A 19378-nucleotide genomic window follows, 5' to 3' on the forward strand; every position below is an offset into this window, starting at 1 on the left:
CAGTACTCCAGTTGCGGCCTCACCAGTGCCCTGTACAGTTGCAGCAAGACCTCCCTGCTTTTATATTCTATCCCCCTCACTATAAAGGCCAACATTCCATTCGCCTTCTTGATCACCTGCTGCACCTGCAGACTGAGGTTTTGCGATTCATGCACAAGGACCCCCAGGTCCCTCTGCACAGTAGCATGTTGTAATTTTTCACCGTTTAAATAATTCATTTTACTATTATTTCTTCCAAAGTGGATAACCTCACACTTGCCAACGTTATACTCCATCTGCCAGATCCTCACCCACTCACTCAGCCTATCCAAATCTCTCTGCAGATTTTCTGCGTCCTCCACGCAATTCGCTTTTCCACTCATCTTCATGTCATCAGTCCCCTCCTCCAGAGCATCTATGTATATGGTAAACAGTTGAGGCCCTAGCATCAATCCCTGTGGCACACCACTAGTCACCAACTGCCAACCAGAAAAGCACCCATTGATGCCAACTCTCTGCTTCCTGTTAGATAGCCAATCCTCAATCCACGCTAACACTTTACTCCCAACTCTGTGTACCTTAATCTGCAGCAACCTTTTGTGAGGCACCTTATTGAATGCCTTCTGGAAATCTAAAAACACCACATCCACCAGTTCCCCTCTGTGAACCGCACTCGTTACATCTTCATAAAAATCCAGTAAATTCGTCAAACACAACTTTCCCTTCATGAATCCATGCTGCATCTGCTTGATTGAACCATTCTTTTTCAGATGTCCTGCTATTTCTTCTTAGGAGGTTTACTAGGCTGATACCGGAGTTGAGGGGATTGAACTATGAGGAGAGGCTGAATAAACTAGGCTTGTACTCGTTAGAGTTTAGAAGAATGAGGGGAGATCTCATTGAGACGTATAAGATGATGAATGGGATGGATAGGATAGAGGTGGAGAGACTCTTCCCGCTCAAAAAAGACAGTAGGACTAGGGGGCACAGCCTCAAGATAAAGGGGAGGCGGTTTAGAACGGAGTTGAGGAGGAACTTCTTCACTCAAAGGGTGGTGAATCTCTGGAATTCTCTGCCCGTTGAAGTGGTGGAGGCTGCCTCGCTAAATATTTTTAAGAAGCGGGTTGATGGGTTCTTGATAAGAGAGGGGATTAAGGGTTATGGGGAGAGGGCGGGAAAGTGGAACTGAGCCACAACAGATCAGCCATGATCTTATTGAATGGCGGGGCAGGCTCGAAGGGCTAGATGGCCTACTCCTGCTCCTATTTCTTATGTTCTTATGTTCTTAATGATGGATTCCAGCATTTTCCCAACTATGGACGTTAAGCTAACATCTGTGTGGGTTTCCCCTCTCAGTCCAAAGATGTATGGAGGTTTGATGGATTGGCCATGCTAAATTGCCCCTTCGTGTCCAAAGATGTGTAGATTAGGTGGATTAGTCATTGTAAATATGTGGGATAATGGGAATAGAGTGGAGGGGAGGACCCCGGTGGGATGCTCTGTAGGAGAGTTGGTGCGGACTTGATGGGCCAGGTGGCGATCTCCTGTATTGTAGGGATTCTATGGCTGTTGAACCAGATTGACCTCATTCAAATATAATTGTGTCCAGCTCATGTGTGACTAACAATCATTTCAAAATCTGAAAAAAAATGGGCATTAAGTTCATGGAAGGTCCCAGATCTTTCATTTTCTGCCTGCAAAAGCAGCTGCTTTGGTGGATGGCTTCCATATATTTTGCCCCAAAGAGAATGATTATTTGCCATACCTTGGTTTTCTCTCTGATCTCCATAGATGCCACTGGGCTGTAGAAACCATAGTTGTTCCTCCTCTGAAGGGGGTTCCAGCATTTGGAGTTGTGCACATACATTTTGGATCTCTGTCTAAATTTGGTGTACTGCCAGATTTCTTGGGGAATGATCTGCTCAGAGGTTTAATTTCTCCAACATTTTCAGGTAAACTGCATAGTTGCAATTCGACTTAGAATCCTACAGGGGCCATTCGGTCCATCGAATCTTCACTGACCACAATTTCACCTAGCCCTAGCCCTATCCCTATATCCCCACATATTTATCCTCTAATCTCTTTAACCTATGCATCCCAGGCTACTAAGGGGCAATTTAGTTGGCCAATCAACCTAGCCTGCACGTCTTTGGATTGTGGGAGGAAACCCATGCAGACACAGGGAGAATGTGCAAACTCCACACAAACAGTGACCTGAGCTGGGATTTGAACCCAGGTTCCTGGAGCTGTGAAGCAGCAGTGCTAACAACTGTGCTTCCCAGAAAACTACCAGAATTTGATACAGAATCTGTAACAGCATTTGGGTGGTTTATGTCTGAATTCCTCGAGTTAGATTTGGAAACTTAAAAGTGGAGATGAAATTCTGTGTTAGCTAGCCTGGTGCCCAATGAACAATGCATCTCTTCCTACTTGTTGCTCTTGGTTTATCAATAAATTACTTTCAGCAGCAGCACCACCACCACTAACGAAGAACTTTTTTACACTATTGCCAATTCTGGTTTCTTGCTCCATGCCAACGTTCCAGGTGGAATTCTGTACCATCCCTTTCACTAATGCCTACATCTACTTGAACTAACCCAATTTCCTCTTGTTTACTCGGTATCCCTTTTCTAACACCATTTCTTCCCCCACCCCAACGTAGCAGAGAAAACGGGTCATTAACTGGCAAGTGGGCAGTGGCATGGTTTGCATTTCATTACTGCCTGTGTGGGTATTACGTTACAATGGCTCAAGGTCGTACTTGTCTGTGAGCCCCCAACCATCCACTGTAGGCTGGAGCAATGAGGGGCTGTCAAAATACAAAATAAAACTGTAAATACAAACTCTTGTGAATTGTAAGCAATAACATGCTCTGTTGCAACCAAATTGGTGTCTGGTGGGAGTCAAAGTCTAGAACACAGAAAAGCTGTGTCATTCTACAAAGATGCAGCTGTTAATAGAAACAAGGTAGAAGTTGTTGTTAAAATTTAGCAAAGTAAAACATTTATTTTAGTGCTGTCTTTTAGCTTGGAGTTTTCACTTTAAGGCTGCAAATGGCTTTGGCCTGAAATAACATTCAGATTTTCTGACAGTCATCCAGACTTGAAATATTGGTTCTGTTCTTTCTCCACCGATGCTCAGACCTGTTGAGATTTTTCCAGCGTCTGTTTTGTTTCAGATTTTCACTAAGCTGAGGCGATTTTGTGGATGTAAGTTATCAAAGTTGAGACACTAGACTTGTGAGTTTTGATACTGGACTAGCATCAAGAGTTTTACTCAAATCCCTCCCAAATTGGGAAAAGTGAATTTAAGAATTCATCTTGTGACTTGTGAGCTGCCATCCAAGTAAAATGAGCATTCTGGAATGCACAGCTTGAGCCTCCATCTCTGTCACGGAGGAAGATTTAATTGTGACTTTCAAAAGGAGATTGGGTAAGTACCAGAAGGATAAAGAATTTGCAGGATCATCAGGAGGAAGGGAGTGGTATATCTAAATTATTCTTGGACATGAAAGCTGGCAATTGTTATTAACACCCAAATAAAATCAAAATATTGCAGATTCTGGAAATTTGAAATAAAACAATGTTGGATAAACTCAACAACTCTAGCAGTATCTGTGGAGAGAGATGTAAGGTTATTTCAACTCCATATAATCTTTCAAAATTAGAATTATAATAGTCATATGGACTCAACATTCCACAGATGCTGCCTGAGCTGTTGTGTTTATTCAGTGTTTTCTGTTGTTACCATCCAACCGATTCAGGAAAAGTAACATGCTCCTTCTCTTCCTAGCCTCGCCAACAAGTGACTCGATTCTCTAGTCTGTGGTCGATTCTTAAACTCCTTGGAGCAACTAGGGCAGAGACTTGTCAGGGTCACCCATATCCTGAGAACAAAATAGCAATCTTCAGACTGAGAAGTTGGTCTTTTGATAAATTCCCAACATTTTATTTCTGTAAACAGTTATTAATTGATAATTGAACCACAGTTCTCTTATGCTAGTTTTTGACTTCAAAGCCAGTGAGCTCAATCAACTTTGCGATGAACAGCAGGTAACATGGAGCTAGTCTACTTAAGCAAATCGATCAGGAAGGTAATGGTTAACGGACTGTTTAGATCTAGTTATGGAACAAAGAAATGTGATTTCTGGAAGAAAAAAGATATCAGTGGAAGAGTTACCTGGACAGTAAGAACAAACCTTGATTGCACCCATGCTTATGTCAACAAGGCTGTGTTAGTAGTCTCTGACCTTTGAAGTGAAGGTTCAAGTATTACACCTGGGTTGACACCAGTGCAGTATTGATTTGAGAGAGTGTTACACAACTAGCGGTCCTGTTAGTCAGATATTGGGGTTCTGGCTACCTGTACAGGTAGATGTTCAATTTCGCACAGCACTTGGAAGAGCTGGAGAGTTCTCCCAGTGTGTTGGCCAACAATCTTCCCTCAGCCAAACAAATCAGTCATTCCACTGGCCACTGCTTGTTTCTAATATGTTGCTATCATGTTTGCCTGTGTAACAACAATAATTGATTGTATATGAAACATTACTAAGACAGGATAATGTCAGATTAAATGCAAGTTCTTCCATAACAAGTATATCTCATTACAGGAGTGTACAAAAATTGCACATACATCAAGAATTGTAACTAGGTCACAGGATCAGAATTCAAAAAGCATCGATCTTTATTATTTAACTGTTGTAAATAGAAAAAGGTCAATTTACGTTGCTCTGATCTTGGACCAGAGATGGGCAACCTAGGCTAGTGAGTGGGCTGTAGGAATGTACCAACTTCCTCTCAATGGGTTGCAAAATTGAAATCAGGCTTGTTTATGTACCCGTACGCCATAAACAAGATGAACTATTCACTAATGTATTAAATATATTTAATGAGTTATAGAAAATGTTGATTCATTTGCATATTAATAGAATTATCAACTTCCAATGGTTAAAAACAAAATAAATATTTAACTTTGGACATAAAGGGAACACACTGCTCTTACAATCAATGTTGTATGCAACCTGTATGCACCTCACTTCACTTGTCCTTTGTATGTGTCATTTCATTCTTACTGATACCAAATAATTGGGTGGCACGGTAGCACAGTGGTTAGCACTGCTGCTTCATAGCTCCAGGAACCTGGGTTTGATTCCTGGCTCGGGTCACTGTCTGTGTGGAGTTTGCACATTCTCCTCATGTCTGTGTGGGGTTCCTCCGGGTGCTCCAGTTTCCTCCCATAATCCAAAGATGTGCGGGTTATGTTGATTGGCTGTGCTAAGATTGCCCTTAGTGTCCTGAGATGCATTGGTTAGAGGGATTAGTAGGTAAATATGTAAGGATAGGGGGGGTCATGCCTGTTTGCGATTGTGGGCGAATGGCTTCTTTCTGTACTGTAGTGATTCTAAAAACTGTGGCCAGAAATCAGTGGAATCTGGTAACACTGCACAATAGACAATCCTGATGGGTCAAGTGCTCCTTGGGCTGTAGGTTCGCCACCAGAGTTGAGAAAATGCCACATTCCAGGGAAGGACCCAAAAAAAAAACAAAGACACTCTGAAGCTCTTCAAAAACATTGAAGAAGCATTGACAATGACTGGGAGGAACTAGCTACCAATCATTCCCACTAATGACAACTTGTCCACTTAAATACCAACACCTTAATGATGAAGGTGAATGGTAGTAGAGAAGGAAAGAAACAAATCGCATAACCTGTTGGGAAACTTGTCCCACGTGCCCAAAGTCTGTGGGTCACAAAGACTCAGCAGAAATTTGCCACCTTGAGCAGAGGTCATCCTCAAATCAGACAGCTGATGATGGTTGGAGACTCCGATAGTGCTGCTGCTGCTAATTGAATTAGATGTTTGGCAGTATTATACTTCAGCTATGATTGAAATATAACTGAGTTATAATGGTAGCTCAACTTGTTGCTTTTGGTATTTTCAGGCAGGCTAGAGAATGGGATTAAAGAAAAGGAGAGAGCCACAATATTGGGGGAAAAAAGCAATCAAATGAGACCAAATAAGTTCAACTGAGGATCACTCTGCTGCTGGAAGTATGCCAGAGACTCCATTCAGAGTGAGATGCAAAAGTAGATATGTAGGCAAACATAAGAAATAGGAACAGGAGTAGGCCATCCAGCCCTTCGAGCCTGCCCCGCCATTCAATAAGATCACGGCTGATCTGAAATGGATCAGTTCCACTTTTCCCGCTTTCTCCACAAAACCCTTAATTCCCTTGTCTATCAGAAATCTATCTACCCGTGACTTAAATATATTTAGCGAGGTAGCCTCTACCACTTCAACGGGCAGAGACTTCCAGAGATTCACCACCCTTTGAGTGCAGAAGTTCCTCTTCAACTCCATGCTAAACTGCCCCCCCCCCCCCTTATTTTGAGGCTGTGCCCTCTAGTCCTGCTATCCTTTCTAAGTGGGAAGAATCTACCTCTACCCTATCTATCCCCTTCATTATCTTATATGTCGCTATAAGATCCCCCCTCAGCCTTCTAACAAGTACAGACCCAGTCTATTCAATCTCTCTTCATAGGCTAACCCCCCCGCCCCCCCCTCTCATCTCCGGTATCAACCTGGTGAACCTTCTCTGTACTCCTCCAAGGCCAATATATCCTTTTGCAAATGCGGTGACCAAAACTGCACACACTACTCCAGTTGCAGCCTCACCAGTGCTCTGTACAGTTGCAGCAAGACCTCCCTGCTTTTATATTCTATCCCCCTTACTATAAAGGCCAACATTCCATTTGCCTTCTTGATCACCTATTGCACCTGCAGACTGGGTTTTTGCGATTTGTGCATAAGGACCCCCCCCAGGTCCCTCTGCACTGTGGTTTTTGCCCTTTAAATAATAATCCCTCCTCCTATTATTTCTACCAAAGTGGATAACGTCACATTTGCTAATGTTACACTCCATCTGCTAGGTCCTTGCCCACTCACTCAGCCTATCCAGATCTCTCTGCAGACTTTCCGCACCTTCCACACAATTTGCTTTTCCGCTCATCTACGTGTCATCAGCCCCCTCCTCAAGATTGTCTGTAAATGGTAAATTGTTGAGGAATGCAGAAACAAAAAGAAGTAATAGGGAGTGTTAAGTACCCTAATATTAATTTCAATGGGAAAGTTATAAAGGATACAGAATTAAACTGCATTCAGTTTTTAGCCAATATGTCGTAAAACTCTATAAAAGAAAGCATCACAGTGGCCCAGTGGTTAGCACTGCTGCCTCACAGCACCAGCAACCCAGGTTCAATCCCTTGGTTGGGTGATTGTGTGGAGTATGCACGTTGTCCCTGTGTCTGCATGGGTTTGCACCACAGTTCAAAGATGTGTAGGTTAGGCAGATTAACCATGGTAAATGCAAGGGTTTATGGGAATAGGGTGGCAGGAGTTGGCCTGGGTGGGATGCTCTTTTGGATAGTCTGTACATTCAATGAACTGAATGGCTTCTTTCTGCACCATAGAAATTCTTTGGTTTATTGTAGGGAATGAAGTTGGGCGGGTATGATCAGTAAGCTCATATCAGTCATGGTGATAATTTAGTTAAATTAGGATAAAAATTGACCAATTTTAAATGTGGGAAATTGGGAAAACTTTGCTTAGCTCCAATGCGATTTGGTAATGTGAGCTGGTGACAGCTGTTCGAAGGTAAATCAGTGTCATTGCCCTTGATGACATTCACGGACAAGAGGTAAGTCTGAATGAATAAGGCCACTGTGAATCCAATAGTGACAATGATCTCAGGTGGAAGACAAGACAGCATCTCAGAGAAGACATGGTTCTACCCTGACAAGCCCATCAACAAGATTGGATGTACAGATCTAATGATCTGACACATCCCAGAAGGTCCTTGGGACTTTGTTACTATTGAGTGACTAGCCAACCTGCTTTTTGGGGATATAACCAATACTGAGGGTGTGCTTCTCCAAACTGAACAAGTAGCAGGAATATATTGTGCCATTTGAGCTGGTTCAGCTTTAGCAATACTTTCCCTTTCCCACCAATCCCAGATATGTGTTCAAACTTCAGCAAAGATCTCCAAGCTTATATGTCTCTATGTTTTCATATCAGGCAAACAGAAAGTAAGGCAAACCAATTATAGTGAAATTAAAACAGTAACAGATTGTTAAATGTTGTTGGCATTAGAGAAAGAAAAATCAACATGACATGGTAGCCAATACTCAATCAGATATATGTTTGTGGAAGGAACACCAATGATCCAGGACAAAGCAACCCAGTTGATTGCTACCCCTTCCACAAACATTCACTCTGTCCACCACTGATGCACAATTGCAGCAACGTGTACCATTTACAAGATGCACTGCAGGAACTCACCAAGGTTCCTTGGGCAGCACCTTCCAAACCCACAACACCACATGGAGGTTTATGCCCAAGTCACTCATCATTCTGACTTAGAGAAGGAACAGCGATATATTTCTGTCGCAAGTTCAAAATCCCGGAATTCTTTCATTAACACACTGTGGGTGTACCTACACAGCAAGACTGTCGTGGTTCAAGAAAGCACTCACCATCTTCTCAAGAACATTAGGGATGGGCAACAAATGCTGGTTTAGCCAGCGACCCCTGCATCCCGTGAATGAATAAGGAAAAAAACCTTTGGAAAGTGTGACAGAATGCTAGTGGTCAGGACTAGTCTTAGTGATTAAAGTTGAAGTCACTTCAATGACAAGAGAATATAATGACATTAGCAGGCAATGGAGACTACGGCTAGAATTAACAAGCAGGGGTAGTTTTCTATAGGGCCCAGGTAGCATTTGTGAAATTGAGATTGTATAAATGTAATAATTAGACAAATGGTAGGAATACTGGTTTAATTAGGGGATTTTAACTTTCATATTGCTTGGGATAAGAAGACTAGGACATGTTAGAAAGGTAGTAAATTTATTTAGTATGTTCAAGATAGTTTGCTTCATCAATATACATCAATCAACAAAGAAGCATGTGATATTAGATTTAATAAGTAACGAGCCAGTTTTAACTGCATCAACATTTTTCTAATAATGATCATAAAATGCTTTAGTTCAGTGTAGTGTTTGATAGGCATAAATGTGAAACAGTTAAGATCTGAGATTCAGGAAAGGTTAATTGATTTCAAACTGTCTACAGTAAACTGGGTAAATCTGTTAATGGGGGAAAAAAACACACAGAAGATAGCAGGCGGTGGTGTTCAATAAATAATTTAATGCAATACAGAACCAGTGCAATACAGACCCCCTAAGGTGCAGGAGTTTTTACATGTCAAAAATAAAGCCATGGACAACTAAACAGCGATTTGGTTAAAACTAAAAGAAAATGCATTAAAAATGCAAAAAAAGCACAAATCCTGGCACATAGGAGAGATACAAAGAATAATGATGTGTGACAAAAGTAATAATTACAAATAGGGAGTATGTGAAGAACCTGTAAAGGAAATTCAAATCAACATAAAATAGTTTTACAATTATATTAAGGAATAGACGGTGGTTAGGAGCAATGAGGGTTCTTAGAAAACTAATAACTGTGATATTGCCAATGTAAGTAAGGAAATGGTGAAGGTGCTAAATAATCACTTAGTGCCAGTATTTACAGTAGAGGAAGAAGGTTCAGCCTGCTGGACATCCCAAGGAAACTAATGTTGAATCAGCTGGAATTGATCAAAACAAGATAACAGTAATGAGTGAAATAATGGCATCAAAAACTGGTATATACCCAGGCTTCATACCCAAGGGGTTAAAGAAAGTGAGTGAGATGTCATTACTATAATCTTAAAGTTTTCTCCATTCATAAGATTTAGATCATAAATAGTGGAATTTTATGCACAGTTTTAAGAGAGAGAGAAACCAGCAAATTATTCTTGAGATTAGAATACAGATTGCTGAAAAATTTCAGTAGGTCCAGCAGCAGCCATAGGGAGAGAAAGAAAACAGTCAACATTGAGTTGACTCAAAACATGGACTCTCTCTCTCTACAGAGATGGCCAGATTTTCCTGCATTTTCTACTTTTATTTCAGCTTTCCAGCATCTGCAGTATTTTGTTTTAGCATTCCTGGGATGTCCAGCTGACTGATAATTTCTCTATTGTAAAGACTGACAGAAAGCAAATCCAAAACATCTATCATTTTTAAAGAGGTGAATACAGTAATGGGGAATGTCTATGGATGTCATTTATATGGAATCCCAAAAGGCATTTAATAAAAGTCTCTCACAAGAGACTGTGAGTTAAGGTTGAATCTCATGGAATTGAAGGCAAATTTACTGCATTTATTAATTACTTAGATGATGAGATAGAAAGTCATATATCCAAACGTCCAGATGGTGCAAAAAGAAATGTGAAATTACAAAAGGATGTTAATAGATTTTGTGAGCAAATCAGATCATAAGGAGCAGGAGTAGCCCACTCAGCCCATCAAACCTGCTCCACTATTCAATAAGATCAGGGATGATCCAATTGTGATCGGAGCTCCACTTTACTGCCTGCTTCCCATAACCCTCAACTTCCTTGTCGATAATTTGGTTAATTCAGCCTTGAATACAGTAAATAACTGCTTTCTGTGCAAGAGAATTCCAAAGACTAATCAATAATGGTTTTCCAAAAGAAGGAATTCCTCCCATTCTGTGTCTTAAGTGGGAGACCCCTTATTCTGAAACTGTGCCCCTTAGTTCTAGATTTCCTACAAGATGAAATATTCTTAAAGCATCTGACCTGCCAAGCCCCCTTAGAATCTTTTATGTTCCAATAAAATCACCTAGGATGTGGGCCATTGGATTCAGGGGATTTGTCAGCCTCTAGCCCCATTAGATTTTCTAGTATTTTTTTCTCTAGTGATCATTAATGTTTTAAGTTCCTCCGAACTTCCTCCTCCTGTCCTTTTGCCTCTTGATTTTCTGCTATTCTTGAAATGTTTTTGTGTCTTCTGCTGTGAAGATAGATACAAAATACTTGTTCAAAACTCCTATCTCCTATTATCTCCTATTATTAATTCCTCTGTTTCACCCTGTAAGGAACCAATGCATACCTTTTCCAAATTTGAAGCTTTTGCTGTCTTTTTTTATATTTCTTGCTAATTTACTCATGCTGTAATTTCTCTTCATATTTTTGTACTTACCTTTATTTAAGTTGAGATGTTAGTTTCAGACTAGTTTCATTGCCTCATTCTGAATGTGAAATTCTATCAATGTTATAATCACTCTCATCTTTGAAATCCTTAACTATTAACTCTCATTATGTAGGTCTAAAACAATTTATTCTCTGGTTGGGTCCAGAACATATTGAATACACTATGACATCACCCTCCAGGTTACTTTTGCCAACTTGATTCCCTCAATCTATATGAAGATTAAAATCTCCCATGCTAATCAGTATCTTTCTTACAATCTGTAATTATTGATTGATATTGTCCTACAATGTAGCTACTGTTAGGGACCTTATACACTATTTCCACCAGTGCTTTATTTTCTTTGCTATGTCTTATTTCCACCCAAACTGTTTCTATATCTTGATCTTCCAAGCTAAGATCATTTCTCACTACCGTGCTGATCTTATCCTTTCTTAACAGAGCCATCCCACCACAATATCCTTCTTCCTGTCCTTCTGAAATGTCAAATCTCCATGAATATCCAGGCGTCAGCTGTGGTCACTTTGCAACCATATCTCTGTAATGGCTATCATATCAACTTCATTATCTTGTTTATGGCTGCTGTGTGCATTCCGATAAACAGCTTTTAGTTCTGTCTTTTCATCCTTTTCCCCTACCCTGATCTTATTTGTTGGTATAAATTTATATTCATTCTCTGTCCCATCCTGTAACATGCTGGTTATCATGTATATCACTACCTTGTATTATTGCTTGTCCTTTCTCTTGATAACCCTCTGCACCAACACCACCACCCCGCCAATTATCTCAAACTACACCATTTTAGTTTTATATCCTCTCTACAGTCTGAGTTAAACAATTTAGCCAGTAGGGTCCAGGTGAACATCATCCCAGCAGTACCCTCTTTTCCCCAGTACTGGTGCCAGTTGCCCCATGAATTAAAATCCATTTCTTCCTCACCAATTTTGAGCCACACATTCAACTCTCTGTCTTATTTATCATACACCAATTTGCTCATGGCTTAGGTAGTAATCCGGAGACAATTACCTTTGTGGATCTGCTCTTTAACCTTGAAATGCTTTTTGTGTCTTCTGTTGTATTGATACAAAATACTTGGTCAAGACTCCTGCCATTTCCTTGTTTCCCATTATTAACTCACCCATTTCACCCTCTAAGGGACCAATGCATACTTTTTCCCATACGTCTAGAGGCTTTTGCTGTCTCTTTTTGCATTTCTTGCTAATTTACTAATGTTCTAATTTCTCCTTCATATTTTTATATTTTCCTTTCTTTATCTCTAATTTCTTATCCTCTGATAGAATTTCATATTCAGTCTATGTTATCTCATTTTGGGAATCCTTTATTATGAGGTCTCATTACACAGGTAGCCCCCAGCTGCTCCCATACTCCACAGTGCCATTATTGGTTTGCTCATTTTTCCTGTGGGAGTGGGGGAGCACAGGAAGACCTAATACAAAGAACAAAATCAGCCTGGGAAACAGGCCCTTCGGCCCAACGAGCCCACGCTGCCATCTCAACACCACCTCTCTACCCACGACCCCTATCTAATGTTTTATGGCCATCCAGATTGAGGGAAAACTGATTTAGGGACAATTTATTCCTGCCAATCAGCCTAACAGCACATCTTTGGTTTGGGAGGAAGAGCTGTGAGAGGGGAGGATGAAAAACCTGACAGGAGTACGATTGGGTGGGGAGCGGGGGATGAGAGTGACCTGTAGGAATAGGGTTTTTTGAAACCTAACTTTGCACTGGCTACTTTGGAGCAGGAATCACATCTTAAAGATTGCTTCTTTCTACCATTAAAATTGCAAGGATTTGAAGGGGTTTCACAGTGATTAACACGCAGTTGGGGCCCCACAATGGACATTGCTGCCTAAGAGATCACCAAAATCTCACCTGAGTCACAACCCACAGGTTGGGGAAGCCCTATTCTCAAACTGGAAAAACAACTATAAGCAGGCCCCACTTTCCCCTCAGCAGCCATGTCTCATCACACTCAGGCTTCTCTGCTCCCACTCTGAGACAAATGAATTTCAATGCAAAGGTGACATCATCCTCTTTGAACTCAAAAAAGGACAAAAAGGATATTTTCAAAATGATGAGAGGCTAGAAACAGAGGAGTTCCAAATAGACTTGGGAGATCATTAATCATCATAGTAGGTGCCAAAAATAATCAAAGAAGCTCAGGAAAAGCTGGAGAACTAGTATATATGTCATGTTCCAGTTGTACAAAGCTCTGGTTATACTGCACCTGGAGGACTGTGAACATTCCTGGCACCACACCCCACGAGTATCTTAATGGGAGTGCAATGTTGATTTACTAGAATGATACGTAGACTTCCTGAATTAAATTTCAGAAGAGATCACTCAAACTAGGGTTGCATTCCCTGGGGAGCTTGCAGGTGCAGCAGGTGGTCAGGAAGGCGAATGGGATTCTGGCCTTCATAGCGAGGGGGATTGAATATAAAAGTAGGGAGGTCTTGCTGCAGCTGTATAGGGCATTGGTGAGGCCGCAGCTGGAGTACTGTGTGCAGTTTTGGGCGCCACACCTGCGCAAAGATATTTTGGCCTTGGAGGGAGTGCAGAGGTTTACTAGGCTGATACCAGAGTTGAGGGGGTTGAGCTATGAGGAGAGGCTGAATAAACTAGGCTTGTACTCGTTGGAGTTTAGAAGAATGAGGGGAGATCTCATTGAGACGTATAAGATGATGAATGGGATGGATAGGATAGAGGTGGAGAGACTCTTCCCGCTCAAAAAAGACAGTAGGACTAGGGGGCACAGCCTCAAGATAAAGGGGAGGCGGTTTAGAACGGAGTTGAGGAGGAACTTCTTCACTCAAAGGGTGGTGAATCTCTGGAATTCTCTGCCCGTTGAAGTGGTGGAGGCTGCCTCGCTAAATATTTTTAAGATGCAGGTTGATGGGTTTTTGATAAGAGAGGGGATTAAGGGCTATGGGGAGAGGGCAGGAAGGTGGAACTGAGCCACGACAGATCAGCCATGATCTTATTGAATGGCGGGGCAGACTCGAAGGGCTAGATGGCCTACTCCTGCTCCTATTTCTTATGTTCTTATGTGATCTAATTGAAGTTTCCAAGATAGGAAACTTCAGAAACTGAAGTTTTTGCTGGCTGTGTGGCAGGGAGGGGTGGGGAGGCATGGGTGCTGGGCTAGGCAGCAGAGGCTAAAAATTAGAGCCAGACCTCCCAGAAGCAAAATTTGAAATCATCCTTATACACAAAAGATAGAAGTTTGGAACTTACAAATTAATGATCGATCAACACTTGATTTAAATCTGAGATTGATAGATGTTTGTAAAGCGGAGGCATTGAGGGATACAGTACAAAGGCAAATATCTGGAATTAGGTCAAATGTTAGCCACAATCTCAGTGAATGGTGGAATTAGCTTGAGGTGAGCATTGGCTGTCATATTTCTTACAACAGTGACTGCAATTCAAAATTGCTCCACTGACTGAAAGAAGCTTCTTAAGGTCAAAAGAGGTGCTTAAAAGTTTTTTTTAAAACCGTTATTGGGGCAACTGGGTGGCAATCTTGATTACAAATTTAAAAAAAAATTGCCTGTGTAATCTGACTGAAAGTTTGCCTTGCCTACGATTTAGCAGACCTCGATAGCAAAACATTTTCAAAATTAATTCTCACATTTTATCCAGTAGTACCTTAGCAAACCTTGGATCATCACCCTTTGTTAGTGGTAGTTTAACCGATAGGCCTTAGCTATATGTCTGACCCTTACAGTGTACCAGTTGTTTTATCCCACTCCTTTCCTGAAGGCTCTTGGTGGGATAGAGATTCCACTTTGGCAACTGCCTCATGGTACTTGCTGCCAGTGACTACTCATCCTACACAAGTCTTGACTTCCTCACTTATCACATTTACCTTATAGTCAAGTAGTTCAGTGCCTGGAGTTTCTGTTGCAGCTCCACCAGAGTACACCAGGCTGCCGGTGGGTGTAGCCACCAATTCTATAGTCTAAAAATACCTACTGACCACAGATGGCATTTCAAATGCAAGTCCTGTGGGCGATATGTGCGTTCAGTTTACAGAATACTTAGCACTCACGAGAGGATGCTGCACTGACACAACATCATTGCTTACCTCCTCCTCCTTTCTTTCATCAATACCTTGCAAAGTTTGAGCTTAATTAAAACAACAGGATAAAACACTGTTCATAAAAGGAGCAAAACAGCAGTATGGAAAGGAAGGGGTTTGGGATCCTGGGCACAGCTGACGGGTCCTCTCTTTTCCAGATGTGTTGTCAATGATAATAGAAACCATCCTCTGGTGATGTTGTGAACCTCCAGCCTTTATCCAGGTTGAATTGGCTGTGCTGGAGTTTTTGAAGCTTTTTGTTTAAAAAATATCCCCTGTCCTGTTGCTCCTCCATTCATTGATTGCTGCAGATGGCTGATGAGGATCGTGCTGACGAGGTCTGCTTCTTTCTCCTTTTATTCAAGAGAGGGTTACTGGTTTTGTCCAAGTCCTTAATTGTTACCTGGTCGTAGTCGACACGCATTGTGGCGAGGGCACTTGTCATTTCATCCTAAAATCAGAGCGTGGAACACTGCATTAGAGCAAACAACTATCTTAGGTGCCGATGTTTCTGTAAAATCTGTGTTTTAAAATGGAAATTACTAGCAGCAATTTTTTTTTAAGAAGTCACACAAATGGTTTGAAATGACGTTGTCTTATACTAATGATGGGTTTAGTTTAAATGGATGACCACTGGTGTGAAATAGTCATGGCTCATCAAGCCCGTTCCACCATTCAATACAACAAATGCTGATCTTAGGCTCCAACTCCACTTTCTCACCCATTTCCCATGTCCTTTAATTCCCCGAGAGACCGGAAATCTGTCTATTCAACCTTAAATATATTCAACAATGGAACATCCACAACCCTGAGGGGTAAAGAATTCAAAGATTCACAACCATTTGAATGAAGCATTGCAAAAATCCTTCCCAAGATTCTCCTGTGTTAGCCATTACTTTCCATTCTGTCTACAAGCTTTGCCCCTTCTTCCATTTCATTTTTCTGCTGATTAGTTACCCGATGCTTTGATTTTAAAATTCTCCTCGTTGTTTTCAAATCTCTCCATAGTCTCATCCCTGCCTATGTCTGTCATTTCCTCCAGCCCTACATCCTCACAAGATATCCATGTTACTGCATATCTGGCCTCTTGAGTATCTCTGGATGGGACTTTCTGCCTCCCCTGCTCATGGCATGTTTTGTGATGGCGGAGGCAGTCCATCCATGATCCTTCGGTCGCACCATTGTCAATGGGTTTTCCCAAAGAACCTGTAGTGGGGTCACTATTGGTGGGATTGGTCTTGGAAAATTACAGCCTCTGATTTAACTGTTCCACTATTAGCAGCGAACATCTTGAACTCTGGCATTCCTTCCTCAAATCTCTCCCCCTCTCTCTTCCTTTAAGATGCTTCTTAAGAAACTATCTCTGTCTTAATATCTGCTTCTGTGGCCTGCTGTCTGATTTTGTTTGGAACACTCCTGTGAAGCACTTCGGAATGTTTTAGCATATCAAGGCACTACAGGAATGCAAGTTGTTGTTGATCTAATTCAGAGAGCAACAGGAATGAGGAACTTGCTGATACATTGAATGGTCATCTCCTGGGCCCCGCCACCTTCATAAAGGTGCTGCTTTCATCATTGACCTTCCTTCTATCATCAGGACAGAAGTGGGAATGTTCACTGATGATTGTTCAGCACCATTACGAATATTGATTGGAATTGCTATAGTTGTAGCTCATTAGAGGGGTCAGTGTTTGTACAAAGTGTGCAGGAAGGTTTTTTGACTCAGTATGTAGATAGGCCAACTAGAGGTGAGGCTATATTGGATTTGGTGCTGGGAAATGAGCCAGACCAGGTGCTAGACTTGGAAGTTGGTGTGCATTTTGGTGATAGTGACCACAATTCGGTTACGTTCACCTTAGTGATGGGAAGGGATAGGCATGAACCTCAGGTCAGTAGTTTTAGCTGGGGGAAGGGTAATTATGAGGCTATTAGGAGTGAATTAGGAAGCATAGATTGGACTAGGAGATTACAGGGACTGGGAACGTCCGAAATGTGGAGTTTTTTCAAGGAGCAGCTACTGCGAGTCCTTGATAGGTATGTCCCTGTCAGGCATGGAGGAATTGGTAGATCTAGGGAACCGTGGTGCACCAAAAGAGTTGAGTCGATGGTTAAAAAGAAAAAGGAGGCTTATGTTCGGATGAGATTTGAGGGCTCAGATAGTGCACTAGAAAGCTTTAGATTGGCTAGGAGGGAGTTGAAGAGGGAGTTAAGAAGGGCTAAAAGAGGACATGAGAAGACTTTGGCTGATAGGATTAAGGAGAATCCTAAGGCGTTCTATAGGTATGTCAGGAACAGAAGGTTGGTCAGGGCAAGATTAGGGCCAGTTACAGACAGCAGAGGGAAGTTGTGTGTGGAACCGGAGGAGATTGGAGAAGCATTGAACCAATATTTCTCTTCGGTGTTCACGCAGGGGGACATGAATATAGCTGAGGAGGACACTGGGTTGCAGGGGTGTAAAATAGACAGTATTACGGTTGATAAGGGGGATGTGCTGGATATTCTTGAGGGGCTGAAAATAGATAAGTCCCCTGGTCCGGATGGGATCTACCCTAGGATTCTCTGGGAGGCTAGAGAGGTGATTGCAGAGCCTCTGGCTCTGATCTTCAGGTCGTCATTGGTCTCTGGTGTAGTCCCGGAGGATTGGAGGATAGCGAATGTTGTCCCATTGTTTAAGAAGGGGAACAGAGACTTTGCCGGGAATTATAGACTGGTGAGTCTTACTTCTGTTGTGGGCAAGGTTTTAGAAAAAATTATTAGGGATAGGATTTATAGTTATTTGGAGTGTAATGAATTGATTAGAAATAGTCAGCATGGTTTTGTAGCGGGTAGGTCGTGCCTTACTAACCTTATTGAGTTTTTTGAGAAGGTGACCAAAGAGGTGGATGGGGGCAAGGCGGTTGACGTGGTATATATGGATTTTAGTAAGGCGTTCGATAAGGTTCACCATGGTAGGCTTCTGCAGAAAATGCAGATGTATGGGATTGTGGGTAATCTAGGAAGTTGGATCAGGAATTGGCCAGCGGATAGGAGACAGAGGGTGGTGGTTGATGGTAAATATTCATCATGGAGTTCGGTTACGAGTGGTGTGCCTCAGGGATGTGTTTTGGGGCCACTGTTGTTTGTAATCTTTATTAATGATCTGGATGAGGGTATAGTTGGGTGGTTTAGTAAATTTGCTGATGACACCAAAGTCGGAGGTGTGGTAGATTGTGAGGAAGGGTGTCATAGTCTGCAGGGAGACTTAGATAGGTTGCAGAGCTGGGCCGAGAGGTGGCGGATGGAATTTAATGCGGAGAAGTGTGAGGTAATTCACTTTGGTAGGAGCAACAGATGTGTCGAGTATAGGGCTAACGGGAGGACTTTGAATAGTGTGGATGAACAGAGGGATCTAGGTGTATGTGTACATAGATCCCTGAAAGTTGGGAATCAAGTAGATAAGGTTGTTAAGAAGGCATACGGTGTCTTGGCGTTTATTGGTAGGGGGATTGAATTTAGGAGTCGCAGCGTAATGTTGCAACTGTACACAACTCTGGTGCGGCCGCACTTGGAGTACTGTGTGCAGTTCTGGTCCCCACATTACAAGAAGGATGTGGAGGCTTTGGAGAGGGTGCAGAGGAGGTTTACTAGGATGGTGCCTGGTATGGTGGGGAGGTCCTATGAGGAGAGACTGAGGGATTTAGGGTTGTTTTCGTTGGAAAGAAGGCGGCTAAGAGGGGATCTTATTGAAACATATAAGATGATTAGAGGTTTAGATAGGGTGGATAGTGATAGCCTTTTTCCTCGGATGGAGAAAGCTAGCACGAGGGGGCATGGCTTTAAATTAAGGGGGGGTAGTTATAGGACGGATGTCAGGGGCAGGTTCTTTACCCAGAGGGTGGTGAGGGATTGGAATGCCCTGCCTGCTGCAGTTGTAAATGCGCCTAGTTTGGGGGCGTTTAAGAGATCTATGGATAGGTTTATGGACGAAAAGGGATTGGTATAGGCTAGTGGGTCATTGTTTTTGTAACTGGTCGGCGCAACATCGTGGGTCGAAGGGCCTGTTCTGCACTGTAATGTTCTATGTTCTATGTTCTATTTGCAACTCCTCAGATAGTCAATCACTAACCCATTTCAGGGTATGTTTGTTGTATACATGAGATAGGAGTGAGTACAGGTTGGAAAGAGGAATTT

At 42.1% G+C, this 19378-nt stretch overlaps 1 protein-coding gene across 3 annotated transcripts in view; it reads right to left on the bottom strand.

Annotated features, from left to right (window-relative positions):
* Window positions 1-3806: 3806 nt before the first annotated feature.
* LOC145339843 (MAP kinase-activated protein kinase 2-like) overlaps window positions 3807-19378 on the bottom strand; it is a 118031-nt gene continuing 102459 nt past the window's right edge. For 2 of the 3 annotated variants that reach the window (XM_080184384.1, XM_080184378.1), the window contains exon 10: window positions 13930-15659. In XM_080184384.1, coding sequence (XP_080040510.1) covers window positions 15504-15659 — 156 coding nt within the window. In that variant the 3' untranslated portion in view covers window positions 13930-15503. Of the gene's footprint in view, window positions 3866-13929; window positions 15660-19378 lie in introns of those variants that run through there. The other variant, XM_080184392.1, reaches the window with a different exon arrangement.

The sequence above is a fragment of the Carcharhinus amblyrhynchos genome, chromosome 3, assembly GCF_965287045.1.
Source record: "Carcharhinus amblyrhynchos chromosome 3, sCarAmb.v2.hapA, whole genome shotgun sequence".
NCBI classification, from domain to species: Eukaryota; Metazoa; Chordata; class Chondrichthyes; order Carcharhiniformes; family Carcharhinidae; genus Carcharhinus; species Carcharhinus amblyrhynchos.